We start from the raw sequence: 20238 nt of genomic DNA on the forward strand, positions 1-20238 counted from the left end.
CATTTTACAAAAAAATATATTGCTGTCTATTAAAGCAGACAGCTGAAGAAGTGCATCATTCAGCAAAATAAATCAAACATCCCAATATATAGATTGGCTGGTTTTGGACTGACCCATTTAGAGCAAAGACATTAATTGAGTAAAAATTCTACATTTTCATTGTTGGCCGGCTGTCAAAAATTACAAACTCAACCGTGTGTGTGTGTGTGTGTGTGTGTATGTATGTATATATATGTGTATATATATGTATATATATATATATATATATATATATATATATATATATATATATATATATATATATATATATATATATATATATATATATATATATATATATATATGTATGTATGTATATATTATAGCATTTTTTTTTTTATCAACCACCACCAGCTTTATGTATGTGATGCAATATGGAGGGATTCTGGTTTACAATTACATAAATATCTCACTAAAGATTTATCAAATTAAAAGACAATGAAGTCAAAAGTAGGCCAGCACATTGTATAGCCTTGATTTGAATATTATGAAAAGCCTTTTGGGTGCTTGCTGTCTCTTTTTATTTGTTGGGGCGTATGAGCATAGATCTATAAGTACAAACTCCTTTTCCATATGAGTTGGGAAATTGCGTTAGATATCATTATAAACGGAATACAATGATTTGCAAATAATTTTCAACCCATATTCAGTTGAATATGCTACAAAGACAATATATTTGATGTTTAAACTGATAAACATTTTTTTTGCAAATAATCATTAACTTTAGAATTTGATGCCAGCAACACTTGACAAAGAAGTTGGGAAAGGTGGCAATAAATACTGAAGAAGTTGAGGAATGCTCATTACACACTTATTTGGAACATCCCACAGGTGTGCAGGCTAATTGGGAACAGGTGGGTGCCATGATTGGGTATAAAAACAGCTTCCCAAAAAATGCTCAGTCTTTCACAAGAAAGGATGGGGCAAAGTACACCCCTTTGTCCACAACTGCGTGAGCAAATAGTCAAACAGTTTAAGAACAACGTGTCTCAAAGTGCAATTGCATCTACGGTCCATAATATCATCAAAAGGGTCAGAGAATCTGGAGAAATCACTCCACGTAAGCGGCATGGCCGGAAACCAACATTGAATGACCGTGACCTTCGATCCATCAGACGGCACTGTATCAATAACTGACATCAGACTGTTATCGACGCAAAGTTCAAAAGCCAGCATCTGTGATGGTATGGGGGTGCAGTAGTGCCCAAGGCATGGGTAACTTACACATCTGTGAAGGCACCATTGATGCTGAAAGGTACATACAGGTTTTGGAACAACATAAGCGCCGTCTTTTTCATGGACACTCCTGCTTATTTCAGCAAGACAATGCCAAGCCACATTCAGCACGTGTCACAACAGCGTGGCTTCGTAAAAAAGGAGTGCGGTTACTTTCCTGACCCTCCTGCAGTCCAGACCTGTCTCCCATCGAAAATGTGTGGCGCATTATGAACGTAAAATACTTCAGTGGAGACCTCGGACTGTTGAACGACTGAAGCTCTACATAAAACAAGAATGGGAAAGAATTCCACTTTCAAAGCTTCAACAATTAGTTTAATCAATTCCCAAATGTTTATTGAGTGTTATTAAAACAAAAGGTGATGTAACACAGTGGTGAACATGCCCTTTCCCAACTACTTTGGCACGTGTTGCAGCCATGAAATCCTAAGTTAATTATTATTTGGAAAAAAAATTAAGTTTATGAGTTTGAATACCAAATATCTTGTCTTTGTAGTGCATTCAATTGAATATGGGTTGAAAAGGATTTGCAAATCATTGTACTCACAATACGAAGGTCCTGCAGTCCTGGGTTCAAATCCAGGCTCGGGATCTTTCTGTGTGGAGTTTGCATGTTCTCCCCGTGAATGCGTGGGTTCCCTCCGGGTACTCCGGCTTCCTCCCACTTCCAAAGACATGCACCTGGGGATAGGTTGATTGGCAACACTAAATTGGCCCTAGGGTGTGAATGTTGTCTGTCTATCTGTGTTGGCCCTGCGATGAGGTGGCGACTTGTCCAGGGTGTACCCCGCCTTCCGCCCGATTGTAGCTGAGATAGGCGCCAGCGCCCCCCGCGACCCCAAAAGGGAATAAGCGGTAGAAAATGGATGGATGGATGTATTCCGTTTATATTTACATCTAACACAATTTCCCAACTCATATGGAAACGGGGTTTGTACAAATGGTATGGACATTCATCCATCCATTTTCAACTGCTTATTTCCTTTGGGTTTGCTGGGGGCGTTGGTGCCTATCTCAGCTACAATCATGCGGAAGGCGGGGGACATCCTGGACAAGTCGCCATCGCAGGGCCAACACAGATAGACAGACAACATTCACACTCACATTCACACACTAAGGCCAATTTAGTCTTGCCAATCAACCTATCCCCAGGTGCATGTCTTTGGAAGTGGGAGGAAGCCGGAGTACCCGGAGGGAACCCACGCATTCACGGGGAAGACGTGCAAACGTCACACAGAAAGATCCCTAGCCCGGGATTGAACCCTGACTACTCAGGACCTTCGTATTGTGAGGCAGACGCGCTAACCCCTCTTCCACCGTGAAGCCCTGGTATGGACAATAGTTGTATTTCACATTGAAAGGCTATTGACATGAAAAGTTCACAAATGCTTTGAATGAAAATTTGAGAAAATGCACTGTGATTGACTGGAAACTAGAACAGGATGTAATGTGTCTTTTGTCCCAAATAAGCTGGGAGAGGCTCCAGGTTACCTTCTTATATACAATGTTGCAGAAATGCATGTGTGTAAATTAAGCAAGAAGAAAAACTGCTTATTATAGCATCCGAGGTGTTTCGGGCTTGTCCGACCGGTAGGAGGCCACGGGGAAGACCTAGGACACGTTAGGAAGACTGTGTCCCGGCTGGCCTGGGGATCCCCCGCGATGAGCTGGACAAAGTGGCTGGGGAGAAAGAAGTCTGGGCTTCTCTGCTTAAGCTACTCCCCCTGCGACCCGACCTTTGATAAGTGGAGGAAAATGGATGGATGGATGGATCATAACAGGACTAATAAAGGTGTCTCATAAAATTTACAAAAAATCAAAACAACGAAAAGTTAAAATAACGGTCTGAAATGCTTTTGTATTTTATAATTTTAATGTAGCTGTAAAATTGTAATAAAAAAAACATGGTCACATAATAATATGCTGCATTACATTGTAAATCATTCCTGTTTTTTAAAGTCTTGTTTCTCTCACAAAGATAAAACAAATATCTTGTTTATAAAAGGAAACGATATGGGAAAAATAATTGTCACTGGATACTCCATCAAAAAGGAAATTGTATAAAAAAAGAACGTTGACCTATACTATTGTGGCATGTTGTGTACATCCAGGACACATATTTAATGCAACATCTGGAGGTTATTTGATTTAATTTATAGATGTATTTTTATTTTTTTGCAGTAAGCTTCCTGCAGACATGACAATACATACAGCAAATAGCAGTGTACAGTGTTTCTCAATCTTTTTTGAGCTAAGACACATTTTTTACATTGAAACAATCCCGAGGCACACCACGAGCAGAAAACACAAAAAATGAAACTCACCAGCCAATATTGACAGTAAAAAGTCCTCGCAATTATTGGATACAAATTCAAACCATAACCAAGCATGCATCACTATGGCTCGTCTCAAAGTAGGTGTACTGTCACGACCTGTCACATCACGCCGTGACTTATTTTAGTTCCTGTCTTGCGCTCCTATTTTTTTTATTGATTGTCATCTTTGATTGATTGAAACTTTTATTAGTAGATTGTACAGTATAGTACATACTCCGTACAATTGACCACTAAATGGTAACACCTGAATAAGTTTTTCATCTTTTTTAAGTCGGGGTCCACGCGAATCAATTCATGGTACGGATGTACTTTGTGGACGCCGTCTGCTGCTCCACACGCTGTAAGTCTTTGCTGTCATCCAGCATTCTGTTTTTGTTTACTTTGCAGCCAGTTCAGTTTTTGTTTCCTTTTGCATAGCCATCCCTAAGCTTCAATGCCTTTTCTTAGTGGCACTCGCCTTTTGTTTATTTTTGATTTAAGCATTAGTTTCTTTTTTACCTCTACACTGCCTCCCGCTGTCGGCTGCATATTGTGATCACGACAAACCATGTTCCCGAAACCAACAAAGCAATTAGCTGCCTGCTGCCACATCCTGATATAGAAGAGTATTACACGGTTACTCTACCGAGCTCTAGACAGCACAGACACTCAACAACGGCACATGTGGGCAACCGGGGGTTGCCCACATATGAGGTCCTCTCCAAGGTTTTCATAATCATCATTGTCACTGGCGTCCCACTGGGTGTGAGTTCTCCTTGCCCACTGGGTGTGAGTTTTCCTTGCCCTTATGTGGGTTCTTCCGAGGATGTTGTAGTCATAGTGGTTTGTACAGTCCTTTGAGACATTTGTGATTTAGGGCTATATAAATAAACATTGATTGATTGATTATTTGCGGATTATAAATACTGGTTTGCCAAAAATATTTGTAACCCAATTATGCACCTGGGGATAGGTTGATTGGCAAGACTAAATTGGCCCTAGTGTGTGAATGTTGTCTGTAAATCTGTGTTGGCCCTGCGATGAGGTGGCGACTTGTCCAGGGTGTAACCCGCCTTCCACCGGAATGCAGCTAAAATAGGCTCCAGCACCCCCGCAACCCCAAAAGGGACAAGCGTAAGAAAAATGGATGGATGGATAGGTGAAAAGGGATTTACGGTGGAAGAGGGGTTAGTGTGTCTTCCTTACAATACCAAGGTCCTGAGTAGTCAGGGTTCAATCCCGGGCTCGGGATCTTTCTGTGTGGAGTTTGCATGTTTTCCCTGTGAATGCGTGGGTTCCCTCCGGGTACTCCGGCTTCCTCCCACTTTCAAAGACATTCACGTCACACCAGACTGTATCTCACGGTACACTATAGTGTGCCGCAACACAGTGGTTGAAAAACACTGGTTCATAGACTATACTATACTATACTATGTACTATACTATACTACAATGGTTCTCAAATGGGGGTACATGTACCCCTGGGGTACTTGAAGGTATGCCAAGGGGTACGTGAGATTTTTTTTAAATATTCTAAAAATAGCAACAATTCAACAATCCTTTATAAATATATTTATTGAATAATACTTCAACAAAATATGAATGTAAGTTCATCAACTGTGAAAAAATGAAACAATGCAATATTCAGTGTTTACAGCTGGATTTTTTGTGGACATGTTCCATAAATATTGATGTTAAAGATTTCTATTTTTTTGAAGAAATGTTTAGAATTAAGTTCATGAATCCAGATGGATCTCTATTACAATCCTCAAAGAAGGCACTTTAAGTTGATGATTACTTCTATGTGTAGAAATCTTTATAATTGAATCACCTGTTCATTTTTCAACAAGTTTTTTGTTATTTTTATATCTTTTTTTCCAAATAGTTCAAGAAAGACCACTACAAATGAGCAATATTTTGCACTGATATACAATTGAATAAATCAGAAACTGATGACATAGTGCTGTATTTTACTTCTTTATCTCTTTTTTTCAACCAAAAATGCTTTGCTCTGACTAGGGGGTACTTGAATTAAAAAAATGTTCACAGAGGGTACATCACTGAAAAAAGGTTGAGAACCACTCCTATACTATACTATACTATACTATATGAACTTCAGATGAGGTGGCGACTTTTCCAGGGTATACGCCGCCTTCCGCCCAATTGTAGCTGAGATAGGCACCAGCGCCCGCCGCGACCCCAAAAGGAATAAGCGGTAGAAATGGATGGATGAATGAACCTCAGCTGTTTAAATATATTCCTGAAATGGAAGCACGGTGATTGGCTAAGCCTAAACCAATGAGCGGCCGCCATCTCTATTCTTCCGCACATTCACACAGTGTGATTTAGGGCAAGCAGACTGGAACACGGTAAGTACGATGCAAGGCTTCCGTGGACAATTTGTGATTTGATTGACAGTTTTAAAGTTTATCCCTTTTATTACTTTTCCCAAACACTTAGGAGTCGCCGTGGAAACCTAAAAATGGCACTGGCTTCGTCGTAGTGGAGCCACCCTTGTGAGATGCAGTGTATTAGCATACAAGCTAGAAGGGTTGCTAATTTGAAGCTAATGATTAACTAATTGTCGGCGCCAATAACCTTTCCTGTTTTAAGTGAATGCACGTTAAGTTCATCGCTATGTTGAAAAACGTGCGTCATTGCTGACATTACCAGCAAACATGGTTGAAAACAAAAGTTTTCTGATCTCTAGTAGAGTTCAGCTAGTTGCTAACTGGCTAACTAATTTAAAGCTCCCGGTGTTGACGAAAGTGTTGATAAGTCACCTCGTTGTCTGAATATTTGCGGGTAAACATGGAGTAGTAATATAACTCCACTGTGAGGTCAGCTTTTCTATACTGACGATCTATTATTAGTCAACAGTGTTTAACATCCTCCCTCGTTAGTATACACGACTAACTAGCTAGTACTTTCACAGCTATCAGCTATGTTTTTTCCAACAACAGAATTTACCGATAAAGTTTTTAAATTTGCTGTCACGTTAACATGTGTGGCTTTTTACTTGTTTTGTGTGGTGGGCAAGTTGTTCACACTAATAGCCACACCCTTCCCTTTGGAGTACCGCTTTGCTGTAAAATGTAAGTGATCAGGAATTGGAAACCTTATCGTGTCACTCCAACACGGTGCCAATCTATTGTGTTGTTTCAAAAGTGATTTCATGCGTTTGCTTACACTCTAACGACTCATAAAAAAGGCATTTGGGGATGTTGACTTTGGTCCATTTACTCCCATAGGGTGATACAGATGTTGTATTTTGCTGATTTGCACAATACAGTTCACTGCAAAAGCACCAAACTGTTAAAAAATATGTTGACTAACGCAACATTAACTATATCCACTCGACATCCGCTGCACCGTTCACCATTGAGTTGAGGGGGCTTCTGGGCTCAACCCATCAGGTTGAGTTGTTTGTTGACCTGATGAGGGATCTGAGCCAAGGATGTCGTTGTGGCTTGTATAGCTCTTTAAGACACTTGTGATGAAGGGCTATATGAACAAACTTTGATTGATTGATTAAACACGTGACAGCTAATTTCAAAAGTAGGTCACCGGGTAGATTGGCTTCACTTTGAAGTTGAACCAATTCAGCAACACAATGTTATTTTTCTTCCAATTTTGTCAAACATTTGAATGAACCTTCCCCTTTTTTGAATTAATGACGAGCTTTGTTGATCCCTGCGAACCCTCAGCACCTGCCTGCCGATATCTGTGCACCCAAGGATTTCCCGGGCCCCCCTCCCCAGATGTAGAAGGAGTTGGCATCTGCAGCTGCTGTCTTCACAGTAGGTTAATCTGTTCACAGTATGTGTGTGCGCTTTGTTTTACGACACACATTTTGTGCAAACAGCACTCTTTGTCAGTAGGGTTAGGTTTCTGTTTACACATTGGCAGCATTGATGAATATGCAATGCTATCAAAAAACCCTATCTGATTATTAGAACATAAGTATGTAAATATGTTTAGATTTTGTGTGGGATTTAATTTTAAATACATTGCATACCTTTTACTGTAGGTGCACCTCATATAATGGTGATGTATACACCCTCTGATCTCTGTTTGTATGTGTACTCAAGTCCTGTCATTACAATGGCTCTTTTGTGAAGTTGTATGCGCGCCTCCTTTTCTGTGTGGGTTTTCTGGTGGAGCATCATACGTCACACTTAGAATTGCAAATGCTGCTCGAGTGTGACAGTGTTTTTTTGTATTGTTAGTCTTCATATTTGACAAAGGTACCAAAGACCAAGTATCATTAACACATTCAAAGGGGCTACTAAATGAGATGTCCATGTTCCTCACAATCTCTGTTTGGACTGCAAATTAATGTATGATTATCGTATTATAATACTCCTTGATATAAATACAACATATTCTTATTGGTGAATCTACCACCTTATCATGTAATGTATTATATACATACACAACAAGTACAAGAAAAAGGGTGGACTGTAATTCTAGTGTGTGAATATGAGTGTGAATGTTGTCTATCTGTTGACCCTGCGATGAGGTGGCGACTTGTCCAGGATGTACCTCGCCTTCTGCCTGAATGCAGCTGGGATAGGCTCTAGCCCCCCTGCAACCATGAGAGGGACAAGCGATAGAAAATAGATGGATGGGTGGATGTTCCTTTGCTGTAAGTGTTGTTATATGGTCAGTAGGGGTGCTCAAAAAATCTATTCAAATCCAAATTGCAATTTCTTTATTCCGGTTCAAAATCAATCATTTTTGAGAATCAATTTAAAACATTTTAATGGACTAAAAACATAAATTATTATTGATACTGTTGCTTTTATTTATTTATTTCAGTATTGTATTGTGTGCATTCAATTAGAAAATTTACAAAATGTTCCTGTACGGCTTTCTGACAATATAATTGCATTTGGGTTCAAATATTGAGCTGTTTCGTCAAATTAATTCAGCAAATAACGAAAATAACAGGGAATGCACAATATTAATGGTGGCAGATAATTATGGACCGATAATGGCAATTATGGACCGATAATGGCAATTATGACGTCACTTTAGGGCTGGGCGATATATCGATATGCGATATAAATCGTGGGTTTGTCTCTGTGCGATATGTAAAATGACTATATCGTAATATTCCAGTAGACGTTCTCACGCAGTTGTTTTTAGCTGCAGGCATTACACTACAGGCTCTCCTCGCTCTTACCTGTGTCTCCTTCTCACAGACAAGCAGGCGCACATTCTTACATACATCACATACTGTCACGTCATATGTCACATACGTACACGCCCTTGCCCAGCAGAGAGGTAGCAGCGTGGCTAACGTTAGCTGTGATGCTAGCGGGTTGTTGCAAGAGAAAGAAGCTGCGAATCTCGTAACAAATAAAGGAAGAATTAATTCCAAAGAAAAACAGCTTGGGGCCCATCGTCTGGCGGTGGTGCGGCTTCAAGCGGGGATATGTCGTACAGACAACCGTAATTTGTCAGTGGGGCACAAGCGTTGCTACCAAAAGTAGCATTATTGCTAATATGTAGCATCATTTGAAAAGTCACCTGCTAATAACTTTAATAAGTACAGTTTTGGTAAATTGACTTAGTTGTGATTTGCTTCTCTGCATAAAAGTTTAAAAGTAGCATATATTAGTGCAGTATGAACAAGAATGTTTTAATGTAGACACATAGAATCACCATACTGCTGTGATTATATATATCCAGTGTTCATTCAAGGCTAAGGCAAAATACCGAGAAATATATCGTATATCGCGATATGGCCTAAAAATATTGCGGTATTAAAAAAAAAAGGCAATATCGCTCAGCCCTACGTCACATCGATAATTCCGATATAATCAACCATTAAAATGAGACAATGATATTATAGGCTTATCTCTGTGTGTCTATTTCAGTTTGTGTAATATTTGCTCCAAAGTAACTTGACAAGATCCTCAGGTCTTAATGCGAATGCAGCTACTGTAAAATTTTAATTGAATTCTTGTATTTTATGACTTCTACTAAAAAAATTTATTTTTCCTGGTATCAGTTTCTATCTCTAATTAAAAATAAGGACATGTAAGAACAATACCATATATACACTACAGAAACCCCGAAGTGGTTCAAAACGCAAATACACAAACGCAAGAATATTCAGACGCACGTCTTAATAAAACAATCAGGAGTTGACCAGACCCCTCATTTTGCCCTCTCTCCAGTCCAATATCTCTGATGTCATCAGATGTTTTCAGAATGAATGGACAAAATGTCCCTAAGACACAGTGAAACATCTTGTAGAAAGTCTTCCCTCAAGAGTGGACGCTGTAATATTCTTAAATTTTCTCTAGTACTTGCAGTGTGGTCTAATACTCTTGTCTGTGTCACTCAGTGTTTTTCACTGGAGTCTATTATGTTATGTCACCTTTTTCAAAAGGTTTTGACAAAAGTTGCCAAAACATCCTACTGCTTTGCAGGCTGAGCTTATGGGGGTTGGGTCATTCTCCATGACCTCTCCTGTCTATATTGTAATGACATGGAGTTATTTTTGGCTCTGACTGGCTGCTGCGCTCCGATTTTGAAGATCTCTTGCCGGTTCCTGCTACCTTGCTGTCTGTCACAAATTTTAAGCCAGATTCGTTCTTGTTAATAAGCTAGTCTTGATTTTCATTCAGCTACATTTTCTATAGCAGCAGATGTAAGATGTGTTCACTGCTGCAGATGAGTCCCTGATTGACCATTTGCGTTATTTAGGGGCTCAGTACTCTTTGCTTTTGGAGAAATATGTTCTGCAGCTGCAAAGAACAAGATCATTATCAGGTGGCAATTTGAAGATACATTGAATGCACATACCTATGCTATTCCGTTTACACCCCAGTTTTAGGGCAACTATCATTAAAACCGTTTTTAAAATTTTCATTTGCAAAAAGCAACTTTGTTCTGTGTGTATCTGAAGTATGTTCACTGCAGCTGAACATGACACATCCACCCTTTTGACCAACTCCGTCCTTTCACAGACCCTTGCAGTCTCCCCTGAAGTTGTCCACCATGCGCGAGTACAAGCTAGTGGTACTGGGTTCAGGAGGCGTGGGGAAATCTGCCCTGGTGAGGGATTTATATTTTTCAACTACTTTGAGTGAAAAATTACACATTACACACAAACGTGTATGAAAGAAGAGAGACATTAATCTTATAGCTTCTTGATGTTTGCCCTATTTTGTCCATTCCAGACGGTCCAGTTTGTGCAAGGTATTTTTGTGGAGAAGTACGACCCAACAATCGAAGACTCCTACAGAAAGGTAATCTTGGAATATGTCTAAAATCACTTTTAAATCAAACTATTGCATATTTGTTCAAATTGTTAGTGCTTTACAATGACCATTTCTAGTTTGACTTTTTCCTCATCTGAACAGTAAATTAACAGTTGGCAGAACTGTGCAAAAAGACGACACAGTTTTCCTTTCAATCTTGTAAAGTGGGTCAAGAAATGTATTCTAACAATTTGAGTCACTGTGGAACCATGTCACCACACATCTGTTCCTCATCGTCTGTGGACCAGGAAGTAGCCTGATAACCACCTGGTGGACACCTCTCTTTAAGGTCTGCTCATACGATTGCTTTTGTAGTTTAATGTTTTCATGAAATCATTAAAAGGGAACTGTCCTTTTTTTGGAATATTGACCATCATTCAAGATCCTAATTATTTTAGACATAGACATATACATATACACGTTTTTGATAAACGTGAGCAGAGGTCCACTTTCAATACAGCCTATGGAAGTTGCTCTATTCTACCTATAAAAGTCTAAAAAAAATCCAAACACTTCCATCAAGGTTTTATATACATTCTGTAATTATATATGTACCGTAGTAACATACATATTCATAACATGCAATATTTACCTATTTTGCTCATTTCAAGCATACAGCAGCGCATACATTTCATACACCCATCACAACGTTCACTTTTTCCTTCAACAACACTGATTACTCATACAGACTTTATGATAAAACAAACATAATAAGACATCAATTACTGTACAATGTATGCTCTCACAACAATGGTAGCTGTTAGGATGTTATTACATCCCTGTTGAAGATGAAGAATTAATCATAGTCCTCCCAAAGAGTTGAAAAGAAGGGTGGGTGCAAATCAGTGTCTTTCACGCCGTTTCCTGGTCTAAGTTGGCTGTCCAACTGTACCAACTTCTCAGTTTGTCCATATAATTTTACTATCAAGGTGAGAGGCAAGATTTTAAATCTAGATTTTACTTTCGTGAGCTCTGACATTAGAAAGCAGCTCACCAGCTAAGGGTGTCATTACAGCAGCATAAGGAAGGTGCCTCTCTAAAAAATTATCTGCTAAATGTAGATCCTTAACGTTAGCGCTTATAAAAACCATATTGTTAATACTTGGTTAATATATAGGTTGGCGGTTTTTGGATGTTTTTTTATTTGTTTTTATGGTTGGATGAGACGCAATGACTCATGGCTCCCATTGGCTGCATTGTAAGCGGACTTTTATTTATGTTTCTTTTTCTTTACGAGTTACAACTCATTAAAAAGACGTGTTTATTTAACGGTAGAATTAACTGAACGCAGTGAGCTGTCTTTTCAGTCATCCAAAGGGATGTAACGGTATCAAATCTCACGGTACGATATCACGGTATTAAGGCCACGGTACAATATTATTGTGGTAAATGTAAAAAAAAAATGGTTTAAAAATACTAAAGTGTTTAAATTAAGTGGCAGGAATGTGTAGGATGAACACATTACTGTAATTGAACGCAAACATAATGCTAACATCTTCTAAGCATATTTATTAGTACAAACATACATTTTTGAATTATAGACAAAATTCCCAAAAAAGTGGAGTTCCCCTTTAAGAAAATCCTCCCTCCTCATGGACATTATGCCACCTCCAACCCTCTCCTAGCTAGAAGATAAACCTGGCCTGTGTATCCCTCCACTACTTGACATAGGAAAACTTTGTAAAAGAAGACATGCTTCGCTACACATCTTAAATTAAAAGCTAGGGTTCTGCCAACTTGTTAGTCTCATTCAGACATGGGAGCTTTAAGCGAATAGGTGATATATGATAGATGTTGCTATTTTTCTGAGACCAAAGGTTCTAGCGCAAAACGCTTTTATTTTGAAGGTTGTACTTGTCCGGTTGTTGTTTGGGCTCTTGACGGTGCTTGTGCAGTGTGTGAGAGACAGTGTTTATATAAAAAGTGCCTTTTCGTTTTTCTGACTGCTGTCTTTTCTTTATACTAAGCTTACCCCACATCACCGTCCATCTTACAAACCCTCTGTTGTTATTTACTTTTTTTTTAATGCCATGCGAGCGACACACACTCCCTCCGATGTAATGGGTACCACTTGTATATAGCAGGAGCTTCAAACGTACGGCCTGTGGGCCGCATCAGGCCAGCGGCCCTCCAGATGAGTTTGCAAAGTACAAAAATGAGCTGCAATTTTTTAATAAGAATAAGGAACTGTTGTTCTAAAGGTGTCCACTGGATGTCGCAAGAGCAATTCCAGTGTAATCCACATGACACCTTTAAAGATGACGTGTCAGCTGACCTTAAGTACCGTCTGGATTGGCTGCTGCTACTCCAATCAGTGTAGGTGCAAGCAATCAGCTGCTCTTGTTGTGGCTGGCGGCAGACTAATGCTATAGCGACACACAAATACCTTCTTTAATTGTAAATTATCCACTCAACAGATAAAATAACTAAACAGTAAGATCGAAAGACTTAAGTCAACTTGATCTTTGTAGTTAGAATTCCGTGCAGCGCTCGCAATTGGTTGACTGCACAGTGTGCACTCTGAACTCCATTGTAAAAATGTGTATCTCTACATTTGTTGTTTGTTCTATTTTGTTTAATGCTTAAATCTACCATTGGTTAAGTTTGTAGTTACCAATAATTTGGCTATTATAGTGTAATTTGGACAATTGTTTGGATTGTATTACAATTGTAATATTTGAATGATGATAAATGAATGTGATGTGGCGGTTGTGGATGTCATCAATGTGGCGATTTGAGGAAACATTTGGTTGCTTTTCCAAACTAACTTGACGTGTGTGAAATAGGCTCCAGCACCCCCGGCAAACCCGAAAGGGACAAGCGGTAGAACATGGATGGACGTACATTTTCAGAATGTGCTTGTTCTGTTTTTGGCCAAAATTAGACAAAGAAAATAATTTGGAAGTTGTTTTTTCTTTATTATGCCATGATTTTACAAGTCCGGCCCGCGTGGGAATAGATTTTCCTCCATTTGGCCCTGAGCTAAAATGAGTTTGACACCGTGACCCCTGGTATATAATGTAGTAAAACTTTCTAGCAACTAGTATGCCAGTTGTGTATTGTCATCATTATTGTTAAACCCCCAAATCTAATAGTGGCTTTCAACATCCGTGCAGTATTGTATGTTTAAGTATGTTTGTATATTTTTCTCATGCAGCAAGTGGAAGTCGATGGACAGCAATGCATGCTAGAGATTTTAGACACAGCAGGAACCGTAAGTACAGTAAGACACTTGCTCACTATGTGACCTCAACAGTCTACTGACATGCTGTGTGGCGGTTCTTTACTCCTTAGGAGCAATTTACGGCCATGAGGGACCTTTACATGAAAAACGGCCAAGGTTTTGCTCTGGTTTACTCCATCACAGCACAGTCAACATTTAATGACCTGCAGGACCTTCGGGAGCAGATCCTGCGAGTAAAGGACACAGAGGACGTGAGTGTGATGCGTCAAGTAATACTTAATGCTTATTACATAGTTGTAACCAACAATTTCTGGGAATCTACGCATTAGTTGACCCTAGGGCTGCACGATTAATCGACATGAAGGTTCTGATTAGTGCGATAATGCAACCGCAAGAGGCAGAGGTTGTTTTTTTCTCCGCCGTCACTGGCATTTGAGTGAAACACATGATCGCCAATCAAAATCTTTTAACATTGCGTTTCTTTGTCTCAGACAAGGAGAAATAGGTCTATCTGTGTGTCGCACTTAGCACCTGGGCGTGTTTATTTAACGGTAGAATTAACTCAACGCAGTGAGCTGTCTTTTCAGTCATCCATAGGGATGTAACGGTATCAAATCTCACGGTACGAAACCACTGTATTAAGGCCAATGTACAATATTATTGTGGTAAAGGTCCAAAAAAATGGCTTTAAAATACTATAGTGTTTAAATTAAGTGGCCGGAATGTGTAGAATAAACACATTACTGTAATTGAACGCAAACATAATGCTAACATCTTCTAAGCCTATTTATTAGTACAAACATACATTTTTAAGTGCAAATAATTGTCTTGGTATATCCACTGTTTTAAGCAAATATTTAAAAAAAAAAAACCTAAAGTTGCGTGTCTTTAAAGTGACAATGTGAAAATCCAGTGTAAAACAATTATGTTCACTTTAGTGTTTTTCACATTTTACTTTCTGAGAAGCAGTGTCCTCCACAGTGGGCATGTTTATAACAATCTGGAAAATGCTGTTTCTCAAAGAAGTTATCCAACGCTTTAACTTTTATTAATGTATATACTTGACAAGCTGATGCTTGGCCTTGCTGGCCTCAAATATATTTTCTGGATGAAAGTTTATCAGGAGGCTGTATCCTGGGGAATGTATCCTGCCTTAGGCCCGAATGTAGTTGGACAAGATCCTCCCACAGGCCAATGGTAGTGAACTGAATTATATTTATATAGCGCTTTTCTCTAGTGACTCAAAGTGCTTTTACATAGTGAAACCCATTATCTAAGTTACATTTAAACCAGTGTGGGTGGCACAGGGAGAAGGTGGTTAAAGTGTCTTGCCCAAGGACACAATGGCAGTGACTATGATGGAGAAAGCAGGGATTGAACCTGGAACCCTCAAGTTGCTAGCATGGCCACTTTACCAACCGAGGTACATTGCCCCATGGTAAATACACAAAAAAAAAAGGTTAAAAATGAGGATATGATCCAAGTAGTGGCTCTGCAGCAAAACAATCTGGCTAACAGGAGGTCCAGGTGGCGTCTGACGTCAGTTTCCACTTTCGCCTCGTCCGATAGCACCCGATATCTTTTATTTTACCACATTTTGATATTACTCATATTATTTGATATGTCTGTAACAGTTTATGATTATTCATAAATAAATTTCAATAAGTGTATATTCTCTTATTCGCAGCTGAGCACAAGCTAATTGTGACTAGCAGCACTTATATGCATGGATAGATCCATGCGGCCATTACAATTATGTTATTTTGGAGACTTTGAAACAAAAATACCACGGTATCTATAATACCGTTACACCCCTTGTCATACACAATCTTTTTCTCGGTGGGCGGAGAGCAAGACCACCAGATTAGGAAGCACAGACATTGGGCCTCACGACTCGCCAGTGAAAAGTTCTGTAAAGTAACAAAAATTTGGATGAAAACAAATTAATTACCAAGACAATTGTCCCATTGAGGGAATAGTTCAGCTTCAAATTAGATGGGCAATATAAGCCTATTAAAACGAACAAATGAGCAAGAATGCCGTGATAGCAACCAAATAAAAGACACTGACCAATTTTTCCAACTGGGAAAGAAATGCACTTTATGACGTTTAGGTTAAATTTTTGCTTACAGAAATGATGGTCCTTTTTTTTTATTGGCAGTCTAAAAGTAACAAGGATTCCTTCACTTATTTTTTTGCAGTTTCACACTTTGTCTTTTTGTTTGCTTTGTTTTCATATATGTATGAAACAAAAAGTTAGCAAATCGAATCGCAATTTAGGAAAGACACTCGCAATTAGTTTTTTTTCTCTAAATCGTGCAGCCCGAGTTGACGCCTTAGAGTTAAAGACATAGCGAGGGAGGAGGTACTTTGTGGCAAATGTCAGAGGTTCCTTCTGCTCATTGTGTCTTTAACTCTGGATAGCGAGAGGATGTGCAAAATGCTGGGATTGTTTTACTAATTCATAGCAGCTCTTTTACGGTATTTGGTGTGTATGTCCTGTTGAGTACAAGTGTCTCACTTCTGGGTGAGTCATTTTATATTATGTAAAACAACAATAGCTGTTGGTCGGCCAGGTTCCCATGATCCTGGTGGGCAACAAGTGTGACCTGGAGGACGAGCGCGTGGTCGGCAAGGAGCAGGGTCAGAACTTGGCCCGTCAGTGGAGCAACTGTGCCTTTTTAGAGACGTCAGCCAAATCAAAAATCAATGTGAATGAGGTAAGTTTATCTACACAATAATATTTACTTAATATTGGGTTTATTTGATGCTCACTTATCTTTCTTGGCTCTAGATTTTCTATGATCTGGTGCGACAAATTAACAGGAAAACTCCAATGGAAAAGAAGCCAAAAAAGAAGGAGTGCTGCACGCTGCTCTAAATTCCCACCTCCAACTACCAACCACCCCCAACACACACACACACACACACACACACACACACACACACACACACACACACACACACACACACACACACACACACACACACACACATAATGACACAAATATTAGCTCTGGGTTGTTGAAATCCCTTCGATTCTAGCCAAGCGCAGGGCTCCACCGCCCACTGAGTACTGTATTTTAAATGAATATTTTAGGTTTAGTTTTCAGTTGTGTACTTGGACATTAGTTTGGTTAGTAAGTGGTTCCTTCAGTTTGAAATGACAGGTGGCATTGGGAGCCCTACATCACAAAGTGATGTTAGACAGCATAATGCCTGAATCTTCCTCACTGATAGTCTATTGGGCGCAATGACTCCATCTGCTGGCCATGCTGTGTTACAGTCATATTTCAGTTTCCATCCCACATTCCCTCTGCATTTGAGTTGTAAACCTCCCGAAACGAGGAAATGTATGTGTCTGATTGGTATCTAATCCTTTTTGTGTATAGACAAGTTTTTATGTGTGACTCACAAGTAGCTGAATCTGATGCAGAACCGTCAAATGAATAATGTCTCCCATTGGCCCTGCCAACATTCCAAGAATTATTTGAAAGCCAAAATATACTCTACTGTTTGCTAGATAGCAATGGTCGTCACATTTTCCCCCAAATTCGTCTTTTTAGGGACAATTAATCCACGTAAGTTTTGTTCGATCAGATTGATATGTTTCATACTGCTTATGTTAAAACTGTCCCTGTACATATAGACATTTTTTGGGATTTCAACATGTTCTGTTAAGTTATACAAAACCCGAGACCAGTGAAGTTGGCACGTTGTGTAAATCGTAAATAAAAACAGAATATATTGATTTGCCGATCATTTTCAAGTTATATTCAATTGAATACAAGCTATTTAATGTTTAAACTGAGAAACTTAATTTTTTTTTTCAAATCATAAACTTAGAATTTAATGGCAACACATTGCAAAAAAAAAACTGGCACTCAGGCCTTTTTGCCGCTGTTACATGGCCTTTCTTTTTAACAACACTCAGTAAATGTTTGGGAACTGAGGAGACCAATTTTTGAAGCTTTTGAGGTGAGATTCTTTCCCGTTCTTGCTTGATATGCAGCTTAAGTTTTTCAACAGTCCGGGGTCTTCATTGTCGTATTTTACGCTTCATAAAGAGCCACACATTTTCAATGGGAGACAGGTCTGGACTACAGGCAAGCCAGTTTAACACATGCAGAATGTGGCTTGGCAGTGTCTTGCTGAAATAAGCAGGGGCGTCCATGAAAAAGACTTGCTCGGGTGGCAACATACTGTGTGTTGCTCCAAAACCTGTACTTACCTTTCAGCATGAATGGATTAACGTTGACCCCGACCGATTTAAACAAGTTGAAAAACTTATTCGGGTGTTACCATTTAGTGGTCAATTGTACGGAATATGTACTGAACTGTGCAATCTACTAATACAAGTTTCAATCAATCAATCAAAAAGCATTATGGTGCCTTCACAGATGTTTAAGTTACGTATGCCTTGGGCACTAATACAAACCCTTACCATCACTGATGATGGTTTTTGAACTATGCGCCTATAACAGTCCAGAGGGGACAACGTCCACAGTTTCCAAAAACCATTTAAAATGTGGACTTGTCAGATGCATCAGTCCATCTTAGATGAGCTCGGGCCCAGCAAAGCTGGCGGCATTTCTTGATGTTGTTGAGAAATGGCTTTCGCCTTGCATAGTTTACTTTTAACTTGCACTTACAGATGTAGCGACAACTGTAGTTACTGACACTGGTTTTCTGAAGTGTTCCTGAACCCATGTGGTGACAACCTTTACACACTGATGTCACTTTTTTGATGCAGTACCGCCTGAGAAATCAAAGCTCACGGTCATTCGGTGCTGGTTTTCAGCATTGCCACTTATGTGCAGATTTTTCCAGATTTTCTGATCCTTTTGATGATATTACGGACCATAGATGGTTCATCCATCCATTTTATACCGCTTATTCCCTTTTGGGTTGCGGGGGGTGCTGGTGACTATCTCAGGTACAATCGGGCGGAAGGCGGAGTACACCCTGGACAAGTCGCCACCTCATCGCAGATAGCCAGAAAACATTCACACTCACACACTAGGGCCCATTTAATGTTGCCAATCAACCAGGTGCATGTCTTTGGAAGTTGGAGGAAGCCGGACTACCCTGAGGGAACCCACGCATTCTTGGGGGGGGGGGGGGGGCATGCAAACTCCACACAGAAAGATCCCGAGCCCGGGATTGAACCCTGACTACTCAGGACCTTCGTATTGTGAGGCAGTCGCACTAACCGCTCTGCCACCTGACTTTAGATGGTGAAATCCCTAAATTCCTTGCAATCGCTCATTGAGAAATGTTCTTAAACTGTATGACAATTTGCTCATATATTTATCCACAAAGTGGTGACCCTTGCCCCATCCTTATTTGTGAATGACTGAGCATTTCATGGAAACTGCTTTTATACCCAATCATGGCACCCACCTTTTCCCATTGAGCCCGTTTACCTGTGGGATGTCCCAAATAAGTGTTTTGATGAGCATTCCGCAACTTTCTCAGTCTTTTTGCCATTTGTGCCAGATTTTTTTTAAACATGTTGCAGGCATCAAATTCCAAATGAGCTAATATTTGTGAAAAAATTACATTTATGGGTTCGATTGTTAAGTATCTTGTCTTTGCAGTCTATTCAATTGATTGTAGGTGGAAAAGGACTTGCAAATCATTTTATTCATTTTTTATTTAAGTTTTACACAATGTTCCAACTTCACTGGTTTTTGGTTTTGTACACCCATCTTGGGCATTGTGTGATTTTGCTACAGAAAGTATGTAAATGTTGGCCTTCTTACATTTCTGTACTAACAATGACATCACTCTGATATACTTACATGTTTTCATGCAATATATTTCCTAAGTGACTTGGTTTATAGAGCCTTCAAGCCTTCCACGTTTCTCATAATAAAACTTCTGTTTTTGCAGAATAATACGGGGGCTATTAGTATTTTATAGACAGACAGGGCGCAATGCCTCTGTGTGTCTTAAAGATAAAAAATATATTGTACTAAGCCACCTCAAACATTGCTTGTTTCTCTTTTTCCAGCTTTAATGAATGATTAAACTTCAGTACATTTTTATCATTTTCTGTGTGTGTTTAAAAAAATAAAACGAATACTTTCATTTTTGATATTGCATGAAGTTTAGAACGGGGTAATGGTTTAAATACAGCATCACTGCACTTTAAAATTAGGCTGAAGCTGCCCCAGTGTCACCA

The 20238-nt window shown here is 39.4% G+C and overlaps 1 protein-coding gene across 2 annotated transcripts; it reads left to right on the forward strand.

Annotated features, from left to right (window-relative positions):
- Positions 1–5857: 5857 nt before the first annotated feature.
- LOC133554835 (ras-related protein Rap-1b) lies at positions 5858–20101 on the forward strand. Of its 2 annotated transcripts, XM_061904027.1 has the most exons (9): positions 5858–5959; positions 7298–7390; positions 10574–10661; positions 10787–10855; positions 14025–14081; positions 14162–14302; positions 16628–16771; positions 16846–16962; positions 17001–20101. In XM_061904027.1, the coding sequence occupies exons 3-8, from the start codon at positions 10605–10607 to the stop codon at positions 16930–16932; spliced, it is 555 nt and encodes a 184-aa protein (XP_061760011.1). In that variant the 5' UTR covers positions 5858–5959; positions 7298–7390; positions 10574–10604; the 3' UTR covers positions 16933–16962; positions 17001–20101. The 2 variants fall into 2 exon arrangements, with proteins under 2 accessions (XP_061760011.1, XP_061760010.1); XM_061904026.1 differs by having other exon boundaries at positions 16846–20101.
- The last annotated feature ends 137 nt before the right edge of the window (positions 20102–20238 follow it).

Source organism: Nerophis ophidion, linkage group LG06 (genome assembly GCF_033978795.1).
Source record: "Nerophis ophidion isolate RoL-2023_Sa linkage group LG06, RoL_Noph_v1.0, whole genome shotgun sequence".
Classification (NCBI taxonomy): Eukaryota; Metazoa; Chordata; class Actinopteri; order Syngnathiformes; family Syngnathidae; genus Nerophis; species Nerophis ophidion.